At 37.1% G+C, this 12140-nt stretch overlaps 1 protein-coding gene across 16 annotated transcripts in view; it reads left to right on the plus strand.

The window, feature by feature from the left end:
- CFAP299 (cilia and flagella associated protein 299) overlaps positions 1-12140 on the plus strand; it is a 622454-nt gene that overhangs the window by 8553 nt on the left and 601761 nt on the right. For 11 of the 16 annotated variants that reach the window (XR_007407864.1, XR_007407863.1, XM_049105113.1 and 8 more), the window contains one exon: positions 7148-7321. The exons of the other annotated variants lie outside the window; for them this stretch is intronic. Coding sequence is in view for 9 of the 11 variants with exons in the window: in XM_049105113.1 (XP_048961070.1) it covers positions 7208-7321 (114 nt within the window). In the remaining 2 variants the exon portion in view is untranslated. The remainder of the gene's footprint in view (positions 1-7147; positions 7322-12140) is intronic. 16 annotated transcript variants of the gene reach the window in all.

Below are 12140 nucleotides of genomic sequence, written 5' to 3' on the forward strand. Positions count from 1 at the left end.
AAAAAAAAAATCTTTAGAAATAAAAACTAACTAGAAGGAACATGAGAATGGATAAACAGAGTAGATGATTTCCCAAAGACATAGATGATTAACAGGAGGAGAATTTTATTTTTTATTTATTTATTTTTTATTAAATATTTTATGTATTCATTCATGAGAGAGAGAGAGAGAGAGAGAGGGAGGCAGAGACACAGGCAGAGGGAGAAGCAGGCTCCATGGCTCCATGCAGGCAGCCTGATGTGGGACTCGATCCTGGGTCTCCAGGATCACACTCACACTTTAGGGCTGCAGGCAGCGCTAAACCGCTGCGCCACCGGGGCTGCCCAAGGAGGAGAATTTTAAATAAAAAAATAAGAGATAAAGAATTCAAGCAAAATTGACAATTATTGAAGGTAGAAAAAAACGTGTGGCATATAGATAATAGGAGTCCCTGAAGAAGTAAATGAGGGCAAAGGAACAGAAGAAATCCTAGAAAGTATAATTCAGAATTTTCTTGAAATAAACAATAAAAAAGATTCAAAATGACATATTGGAGGAATACACTCTGTACCTGAGAATTTAAACAGGTATTACCATGATATATCTAGTAAAATTATATGAACTTTAAAGAAAAAGACAAAAAGTCATTTGGACTTTAAGATATAAATAGCATGTGACTTATAGGTTAAAAGAAATTAAATTATCAGATTTTTAAATATATTTTATGCTAAACAAATTAGAATTACTTATTTAAGATGCTCAAGGGAAGAGAATATGAACCAATGATATAGCGATTTTATACCCTGCAAATCCGACTTTCAGATATAAAGGATACAAATTTGTTATCAATATGCAATAACCCAGTTTAATAATAGGTCCTTCCTAATTAATGTGTTATAGAAAGAACACTAGAAAAAAATTAAGATGATGTCAATATAGGGATTGGTAACATTGAGGATTCACAGCTACTAATGTCACAAAAGGAGAAAGCTTGACATCGGTGTGTAAAAAGCAAAATACCATTAATAACCTTGCTAAAGACCTCAAACCTAAATCTGATCAAGTTTCTGTATCCAGCTGCCTTTCAGGACATAGAGAAGACAAAGAAACACATTGAACTACACCATGAGTATACAATCAGCAAAACCAGATGGTAGGAAACTATAGATCAGACCACACATATTCTTCCTTACATAGGAAAGGGATTGGGGGGAGGGTAGATGTAAATTAAGAGAAATTTAGAAGAAACATGAAATTTTAAAAGGTAGGCAGGACTAAACTGGTATCTAGGGATACACACTTGGCCGATAAAACTATAAAGAAATGCAAAGAAGTGATTATTATAAAAGTCAGAAGAGTGGCTACTTTTAGGGGAAAAACAGTAGTAGTTAGGAAGGGCTATATGGAGGAGCTCCTGAGATGCCTAGCAAATTTTATTTCTTGACTGGAATGGTGGTTACAAGGGTGTATGTTATAATAACATTAAATTCTGTTTGTCACATCTTTTGTATGGGCTTCTGTATCTATGTTTTATTTTACAATAAAACATTTTTTCAAAAGCTACTGATTAAAAAACAAAAACAAAAACAAAACCAAAAGCTACTGATTAACCAAACAACTATAAGAGAAGTCTTTACAATTGAATGGTATATTAATCAAAGTGGTAGTTTTGTTGAAAAACCTCAGCAACATTTATCAGTAAATAATCTGTTTTCAGTATTTGACTTTCTCGGTTTTAGCACTAGCAGTGATGGTTGAGCAGTCTTTAATTGACAAAAGACTCACAGAACCCAAAATGACAATGTTTACAAATCTATAGTTTGTTATAGGAAAGGGACACGATATAGCAACAGCATTAATGTAAAGCAGTGCATCATAGCCAGCAAGCAGGGGATCAGGAGAGACTGAGTGCAGGTCCACATATGCAGAGGAGAATTATATGTCCATAAGAAAGAGAATTACATACCAGAAACTCCTGGCATACTGCTGGGTTCTGATAAAAATAGAGCAGCTGGCCATGGAATCAACAAGGGGCCATGCACTTGGAGCTGCCCATAATGAGCTGAGTTCTTTCAGATCCACCAAGTCATAAGGCCAGGCAGGCCCAGCAAAAATTATTAGATGGAGGTGTAGCGCATCTGGGATAGAGCATGAGTGGGAACAAAGCAGGTGTGCCAGCTGCATAAGCAGGAGTCTAGATCCCAGGTTTTCACAGCTATTGGAAATGCACCTTTTTTTTTGCAGCTTATATATGTGGCTATGTGGAGACTTTCTTATAACTGGCTACAAGAGGAAGGAAGTCTGAGTTTGGTGTGTAAATGAGACATTTGGAATGTGGGTGCAAGCTGAAAATGGACTGTAGCTGCACTATAGCGTCATCTAGGTGTGGTCTTTAAAAATTATGGTAAGGCAATATCTTTTCAGCGGTCTACTTTCTGTGAACAGAGATGTGGCACAAAGTTAGACTATATAAGGACAGACAGGTACTAGTAAATGCCAGAAACAAATGTGGTTGCACATGTGGAAGCGGTTACAATGTGCCTACCATAGAAGAGGCATAAACAACCAGGTAGACACAAAGACATATCCAGTTGCAGTCAGCCAGCCTCTTTCATTTACTACCTTAGTGTTGGCATGATGGGCACATGGAAGAAGGGCCTATAGTAGCAGAGATGGGGCGATGCAGCAGTCCCCTAGCATGTGCTCCCACTTACCAAGGCTGATCTAGCTCCTGCTAACTCTGAGTGTCCAGCCTGTCAGCAATCAAGGCCAATCCTGTGATAGAGCACCATTTCTCAAGGTGACCAACCAACCACTTGGTGGAAAATTGGCTATGTTGGACTCCTTCCATTTTGGAAGGGCCAACAGTTCAATTTGGTAGGAAGAGACATATATGGTAGAAATGGGTTGACCTTTTCTGTGTACAGACACATGCCAGCTATACTATCTAAGGCCTTATGGAATATTTTTTTCCTTTCAGTTGTCCTGAGATATAATTGTATATTATAATTGTATATTGGTATAGGTATACCACTATATGTTTAAGATGTACAGCATTATGACTTATTGACATCTATTGCAGAATGGTTATCCCAATAAGTTAACATCCCATCATTTCATATAGATACAAGAAAAAAATGTTTTTTTTTGTGTGTGTGTGTGTGATGAAATTCTTAGGATCTACTCTCTTAGAAACATTTAAATGTGCCATGCAGCAATATTTATTATAGTTAAAATATTGTATAGTACCTCCCCAGTACTTGTTTCTCTTATAACTGGAAGTTTGTACCTTTTGATTTATTTCATCCGATTCTCCCACATCTCTCCTCTGGTAACTATATATCAGATCTCTTTATGAGTTTTGTTTTGTTTTTAGATTCCATATATAATTGGTATCATGAAGTATTTGTCTTTCTCTGACATACTTCACTTAGGAAAATGCCTTCAAGGTCCATGCATGTTGTCTCAAATAGCAGGATTTCCATCTGTTTTTGGCTGAATGGTATTCTAATACATGACATATTTTCTTTATCCACTTACCTTTATCCATTGACCTGTTGATGGACACTTAGGTTTTTCCTATTTCTTGGCTATTATAAATGATGCTGCAATGAATATGGGGTGTGGATATCTCCTTGGCAGAGTGATTTTGTTTCCTTCACATATATATACTCAAAAGTGGAATTGCTGGATCATGTGGCAGTTGTATTTTACATTTTTTTGAAAAACTTTCACAGTTTTCCATAGTACCTGTACCAGTTTACATTCCCACTAACAATGACAAGGGTTCCCTTTTTTCCACATCTTCACCAGTATTTGTTATCTCTTGTCATTTTGATGATAGTCATTCTAACAGGTGTGAGATGATATCTCATCGTAGTTTTGATTTGCATTTCCCTGATGATGAGTGATGTTGAGCCTCCTTTCATGTATCTGTTGGCCATTTGAATACCTTCTTTGGAAAATGTCTATTCAGGTCTTTTGTGCATTTAAAAAATTGGATTATTTATTCTTCTGCTATTGAGTTGTATGAATTCTTTGTGTATTTTGAGCATTAACCCCTTATCAGGTATAGGATTTGCAAATACTTTGTCTCATTCCATAGCTTGCCTTTTCATTTTGTTGATTGTTTCTTTCACTGTGCAGAAGCTTTCATTTTGATGTATCTTTTACTTATTATTTATTTTGTTGTTTATGCTTTAGGTGCCGTATCCCAAAAATTGTGCCTGAGACTTATATCAAGGAACTTTTTCCTTATGTTTTCCACTAGGAGTTTTATCATTTATGGTCTTACATTTAAGTCTTTAACTCATTTTGAGTTAATTTTGAGCTAATTTCATTCTTTTACATATGAATATCCAATTTCCCAATGCCATTTATTGAAGAGATTATCTTTTTTTTTAAGATTTTATTTATTTATTCATGAAAGACACAGAGACAGAGGCAGAGACACAGGCAGAGGGAGAAGCAGGCCCCACACAGGGAGCCCAGCGTGGGACTCGATCCCAGGACCCCAGGACCACGCCCCGGGCCGAAGGCAGGCGCCAAACCACTGAGCCACCCAGGGATCCCCTGAAGAGATTATCTTTGCCATTGAGTATTCGTGGCTCCCTTGTCAAATAATAATTTACTGTGTATGAATGGGTTTATTTCTGGTTTCTCAATACTATTCTATTGATCTCTGTGCCTGCTTTTGTGCCAGTACCATTCTTTTTTGATTGCCATGGCTTTAAAATATAGCTTGAAATCAGGAAGTGTGATGCTTCCCACTTTATTGTTCTTTCTCAGGCTTGTTTTAGCTATCTGGGGCCTTTTGTGATTCCATACAAATTTTAGGATTTTTTTTCTACTTCTGTAAAAAAATTGCCATTGGAATCTTGATAGAAATTGCATTGAATCTATGGATGGGGGCTTATGGAATATTTGATTCACAGGCACAGGGTTCCACATAACATTGTGTCAGACCAAGGACCTATTTTAAAACAAAGGAGCTGTGGGAATAAGAACCTATCTATGTGATTCATATCTCATAATATATTCTGAAACATTCAGAGCTGCCAGCAAATGGATCATTGGAATGAGTTGCTGAAAGCACAACTGAAGTGCCAATTTGTGGATGATAGTTTAAGGGGATGGAGTGCCATTTAATACTTTGAATTAAAGACCTTTGCGTTTAGGTTTGTTTCCTTGATCTGGGAACTAATAGGATAAAGCATCTTACCATCATTCCCAATGACCAACTTGGGGAATTTGTTTTCCTTTCTTCACTGTGGCTCTATAGGGTTAATTGTCCTGGTACTCTCACTGGAAGAGAACAAATTCTAAACTACAATTTAGCTGCTCGCCACTAGAAAAACCAATACTTGAGAGACAACTGATGGTGGGAAATGAAAGGTCCCTTGTGGAAAGTCAACAACCTGGGAACATGGACAAATGTCTCAAAGGCCATCTTCATCTTCCTGGCAAAGCCAGAGGGCTTTAAAGGGGAAAATGTCAGAAAAGGGAGGGAGGTTGTGTGCAGAGGAATAGGTGCCCAGGCAGTAAGTCGTTTGACAGCATGACCCTAAATAGACTTGCTGGCATCCATAGCAGCTGTTTTCTGATGTAGTCAGGCCTTATTTTCTGGGAGAATTTGATCTTTCACGCCTCAAGGCTAGTGGTCTACAGATCTCAAAGAACATATTAGTTCTGCTACAGATCAAGGGACAGCAAGCAAGAAGTTCTAAGATAACCCTTAACGACTGATTGGAGTGCTATTTACAATACCAAATCAGGAAATACTCCCATCAGGTGACTTAGTGAGAGTCCCACTGAATTTTAAGTTACAACTCCTGCTTGGGATCTTTAGGCTCCTTGTCTAGGAATCTGGAGGCAAGAAGACAGTCATTATTTTGGCAAGAGTAATGGACCCCAACTGTCAGGAAGGTTAGGGCTGTATTACAATAAATAATGAAAGAATGTGTTTGAGAGTCTGGTGATTCACTTGGATGCCTCTTGTGGTGGTAAATGGACCAGTGTAGCAACCAGGGCTTAAAAAGGGAATGATGACTTCTCCAGAATGAGGTCTTGTTCATACCACAAGTTATGCTACTGACGCTTAGCAGCGGTATTAGTTCAATGTGAGGGAAATCCAGCATAGATGGTGGAGGTAGGAGATGATGAGTATTTGTTGTGGTTCTGAGCCACGCTGCAGCAGCAAGTGTTGTACTTCAACCCAATATCCTTCCTCTTGTATTTATATGAATAGTCTTCAAAAAATTATATATATTTTTATTATATGTAAATACGTATACCGTTCTTTGTTATTTTCTACTTAAAGGGTAATTTTTATATCTCTGTAACCTAAAAAATTGACATTAAGTCTTGGAGATCTTTTAATGTCACTCTATATAGATCTCCCTATTCTTTATAAATTGCTGCATTGAATTTGTTACTTAGGTTGGTTCTTTAGAACTTTGTTTTCATTATACAGTATCATGAACAACAGTGAAATGAGCATCTTTGGTACATCCTCTTTATGTGCAGGTGTAAATCTATCAAAAAGTGGAATTGGTGGGTCATAATGGAGATGGTTGAAGTGCCCTCTTGAGTAGTCATTTACTCTCCCACCAGCAATGTATGAGTCATCTTTTTCCTCAGGCCATCACGAGTACTTGATATTGTCAACCCTTTCATTTTTTGCCAATATCATAGGTAGAAAAAACTCATTGTTTTAATTTTAAATTCTCTTATTTTTAGTGTGGTTGATCATCTTTATATGTTTCCTGTCCATTTTCATTTCTTCTGTGAGTTGCCTCTTGATATTTCTTGTTGGTTTGTTTCATAACTTGTTTTTTTAAAATACCTTCTCTACTTTCTTCAGACTTTTGACTCTTAGATGACTTTGTTGACCCTCAAAGTCAACAAAGGTTCAAGAGCTGAAACCCTCTTCAGTTTTCCAGCATAAAACTTATAAAACTACTTTAATTTCTGTGCATCCACTCTTTCTTACCTCCTCTTAATAGACTCTACCATGTGTATTGTCTGTCTGTCTGCTTCCTGAGTATGTCCTCATTTTGAACCCTCATTATCATTATAAGGTTTTTGAGAAACTCTAAGTCCCACCTTCCTAAGGTGGAGATGGAAACTAACTTTTTCGCTTCCGTTGCTTCTGGTGTTATCTTTGCAGGTATGTTGGCACTGCCAATGACACACACTTGCATGAGACTGCTCTTTAGAGAAGAGTAACATGAAGAAGAAAGCACCATGTGGAATCCATTTGGTATTGAATGGGTGGTGCAGGCTTTTCGCTTTAGTTGATGCCGTGGCAGAAGCTCTGGGGTTTAATGTCCTCAGTCAAATGGTGAGTCACAGTATCTGTTTTCAGTAGTGGCAACAGTGGAGCATTTGCTGAAACAGTTCCTGTAGCTTTGAGTGTTGTTTCTGGCTCTGTAGGCTTAACTCAACTTTCGGGGGATTTGGGGGCTCTCATATTTTAATAGTTTCTTTTTAGGTTTGTACTGGTGACAGTAAGTTCTGCTGTTTGCAGCTAATACCCTTGATTGGTGATATTTACCTGCATTCTGCACCCTTCCCTTTTATGCTTTTAGGGAACTGTCTGTACTGATTAGCTCCTTTCACCTTTAATTCGAGTCCGTTTCTGAGCTCATTGAGTTCTATCTTGCCCTACCATATCTGTATTTTATTCCTTCTTATAGTTATTATTCTTGAATGAATCATAAACTAATCATTGTGTTCATTTCCTCATCTTCCACTTTTCAACCCACTGCAAGCTGGTTGCCATCTTCATCATTCAATAGAAATTGTTTTTTTCTATAGTGACAAATGAAGGATGTGTCACTAAATTCAACAGACACTTTGTAGCTTATCATTCAAATCTTCCACTGGGAGAATGGCTTGTTTTGGTATATAAATAGAGGAAAGAGGGATTTTTTAGTACATTAAAAAAAGAGAAAAGTATGGCTAGAATTAAAGCGACACAGCAGACTTGTAGATCCCTGGATATACCTAACCATCCTCTCCCCCTTCCCTCTCCTCTCCTCTCCTCTCCTCTCCTCTCCTCTCCTCTCCTCTCCTCTCCTCTCCTCTCCTCTCCTCTCCTCTCCTCTCCTCTCCTCTCCTCTCCTCTCCTCTCCTCTCCTCTCCTCTCCTCTCCTCTCCTCTCCTCTCCTCTCCTCTCCTCTCCTCTCCTCTCCTCTCCTCTCCTCTCCTCTCCTCCCTAATTTTCCATCATCTGTCTACCTATTTTCTATGTCAATATGAAAGAAAATAAATCATTAAAAGCACTAGGAAACAAGAAATGATGCTACTCTAGGGGGGCAGAAATTGTGCAAATTTTTGGTAAGTTAGAAAGCAGATAGTGTCAGACTGACAAGATAGAGAAAACATAGGCCAAAATGAATAAAACAGATTTAGAGAAATGTCAGAGTCAATAATAATAATACAAAGGGCAAGAATGAACTTGTGTTTGATTAAATAAGTTAATTCTACATAGCTAAACCAGAAGTACACCCTATACATAGCATATGTGCTCGCAGTATTTAACCCAAGAATGAATGAGAGAACTGTTCTCTCAAGAAAATGAAGTACATGCCTAATAAGAAGACCTGGAGGGAATAAAGAGGCCTGAGAGATAAGAAGTAAGCACAGAGTGACTAAATACTGTTAGAAGTCCTAAAGAGGAGAATAAAATCTGGAAACAGTCATTCCTTTATGCCAAGCCCCTCTTATTTTGGCAGTTGGGTTGGAGAGAGTGGGATATATCCCAACTCTCCTTCCTTCTTCAGGCCCACATATCCTCAAGTGAAGTCTGTACATTGCTATATTCTGCTCTTCTACACACAACTTCCACAGTTCATCTGTTCAGAGGAGAGTCCAGTTAGGGGACTAGACCTTACAACTATGGAGGGTATCCATTAAAGGAGGATAATTCATGTCAGATGAAACAAAACATTTAAATCCCAGAGAGAACTTTAAATAATGCCAATTTTCTTTTTTTAAAAAATTATTTATTTATTTATTCATGAGAAACAGAGAGAGGCAGAGACATAGGCAGAGGGAGAAGCAGGCTTCCTGTGAGGAGCCCAATGTGGGACTCGATCCGGGATCTCGGAATCATGCCCTGAGCCAAAGGCAGATGCTCAACTACTGAGCCACCCAGGCATCCCAATAATGCCAATTTTCTATCTCAGAGACATTTTAGTATCAATGAAATTAATAAGTAAAATAATAAACTGGTGTGAAAAGGGAACAATCAGAGAGCAAGAAAGAATTCTTAGAAATTAAAAACATAATTGATAACATTTTTAAAAGGGCTAACTAATAGCATGGATGCTTTTTAAAGGACAAATTAATCATCTGGAAGTTAACGGTGATATAATTACCCGGAATATAGTGAAAACAAGATGAGGAAAATAAGAAAGAATTGTATGAAAGAAAAAAAATATGAAAGAATAATTCCAGCAGGCTCAATATCTAGCTAATAAACTTACCAGAAAGAAATTATACATAAAATGAGGGGGAATAAAATACTCAGTTGAATAATAAAAAAAAAATTTCTCTGTGTTGGAGATAAGCACAAAATTATAATGTCCATTAGCTGTGTATTTGGACAAATGAAAAGATGAACGCCTAAGTAGATAGTGGTAGAATTTTAGAGTTTTGAGAATAAATGATAATTGATGAATAATTTGGATTGGATTGTATGACATCAAAATTAAAAACTTTTGTACACCAAAGTATGCTATCAAATAGAGTGAGAAGGCAGCCCATAAAATCAGAAGAAATATTTGCAGATTATGTATCTAATAAGGGGTTAATATCTAGAATATATAAAGATCTTCTACAACAGCACAAAAGCAAACAACTCAATTAAAAATTGGCAAAGAATTTGGACATTTCTTCCAAGAACATTGCAAAGGTCCAAAAGCTCATCAAAAGATGTTTAATGTCACTAATCATTAGATATGCAAATCAAAACCACAATCATATATACACGAGGAAAAGACAGTTTCTTCAATACATGGTGCTGAGAAAGCTGGACAGCTACACATGAAAGAATGAAACTGCACCACATTCTAACACCATACACAAAAATAAACTCAAAATGGATCAGAGACCTAATGTGAGACCTGCAACCATAAAAATCCTAGAAGAGAGCACAGTTAGCAATTTCTCTGACATCAGCCACAGCAAAATTTTTCTAGATATGCCTCCTAAGACAAGGAGAAAAACAGCAAAAATAAACTATTGGAACTACGTCGAAATAAAAAGGTTTTGCACAGTAAAGGAAACAACCTACTGAATGGGAGAATATATTTGCAAATGATACATCTGATAAGGGGTTAATATACAAAATCTATAAAGAATTTATGTAACACCAAAAAGAAAAACCCCAGTCTGATTGAAAATGGGCAAAGGACCTGAAAAGACATTTTTCCAAAGAAGATATACAGGTGGTCAGTAGACACATGAAAAGATGCTCAGTATTGGGATGCCTGGGTGGCTTAGGGGTTGAGCATCTGCCTTTGGCTCAGGGCGTGATCCTGGAGACTTGGGATCGAGTCCCGCATTGGGCTCCTTGCATGGAGCCTGCTTCTCCCTCTGCCTGTGTCTCTGCCTCTCTCTCTCTGTGTCTTTCATGAATAAATAAATACAATCTTAAAAAAAAGAAAAAATGCTCAATATTACTAATCATCAGGGAAATGCAAATCAAAACCACAGTAAGATAGCACCCAATACCTGTTAGAATGTCTAAAATCAAAATGACAAGAAATAACAAGTGTTGGTAAGGATGCAGAGATGAAGGAACTCTATTACGCTGTTGGTGGGAGTGTAAATTGATGCACCAACTGTGAAAAACAGTGTGGAGATTCCTCAAAAATTTAAAAAATAGAAATATCATATAATCCATTAATTCCACTATTGGGTATTTTTCCAAAGAAATGAAAGCACTAATTCAAAAATATGAACCACTATGTTTATTGCAGCATAATGTATGATAGCCAAGATATGAAGCAACTTTAGTAGATGAATGGATAAGGAAAATGTCACACACACACACACACACACACAGAGGAATATTACTTAGCCATAAAAAAGATGAGACTGTGCTATTTTAGATGATATCAATAGACCTAGAGTATATTATGCTAAGTAAAATGAATCAGACTGAGAAAGACAATATATGATTCTACTTGTAAGTAGAATCTAAAAAAAAATAAAAAGCAGAATCAGACCTATCAATACAGAGAATAAACTAATGGTGGCCAGAGGGGATGGTGGAGGGGGTTGGACAGAATGGGTGAAGGGGAGTGGGAGATACAGGCTTCCAGTTATGGAATGAATAAGTCGCAAGAATAAAAGGCACAGCACAGGGAATATAGTCAATGATGTTGTAATAGTGATGTAATGGGACAGATGGTTGATACACTTGTGGTGAATGTAGCATATGTATAAACTTGTCAAATCACTAAATTGTATACCTGAAACTAATGTAACATTGTACGTCAACTATACTGGAAAAAAAACCCAACACCCCACAGCGATACACCATTTTTCATCCTTTAGGATAGCTGTTTTTGTTGTTGTTAAAGATTTATTTATTTATTCATGAGATACACAGAGAGGCAGAGACATAGGCAGAGGACCATGCCCTGAGCCAAAGACAGACACTCAACTACTGAGCCACCCAGGTGTCCCCAGGATAGCTATTAAAAAAATAATAGTAAAAAAAATAAAAACCACCACAGAAAATAACAAGTGTTAGCAAGGATGTGGAGAAATTGGTACACTGCATCACTGGTGGCAGTATGTAATGGTGCAGTCATTGTAGAAACAGTTGATTGCTGTTGAACAACCTCTCAAAAAATTAAAGTTAGAATTCCTATATAATCCCACAATTTGTATGCAGCAAGAAGAATTGAAAGCAGGGACTAGAACAGATATTTGAGTACTCATATTCATAGAGCATTATTTACAATAACCAGAAGATGGAAGTAACCTAGGTAGCTATTGATAGGATCAATGTATAAACAAAATGTGCTACATATCTACAAGGAAATATTTTTCAGGCTTTAAAAGGAAGGAAATTCTGACACATTCGACAACATAGATGAACTTTGAGGACATTATGCTAAGTGAAATAATCCAACCAGAAAAAG

Source organism: Canis lupus, chromosome 32 (genome assembly GCF_003254725.2).
Source record: "Canis lupus dingo isolate Sandy chromosome 32, ASM325472v2, whole genome shotgun sequence".
In the NCBI taxonomy this organism is placed as follows: Eukaryota; Metazoa; Chordata; class Mammalia; order Carnivora; family Canidae; genus Canis; species Canis lupus.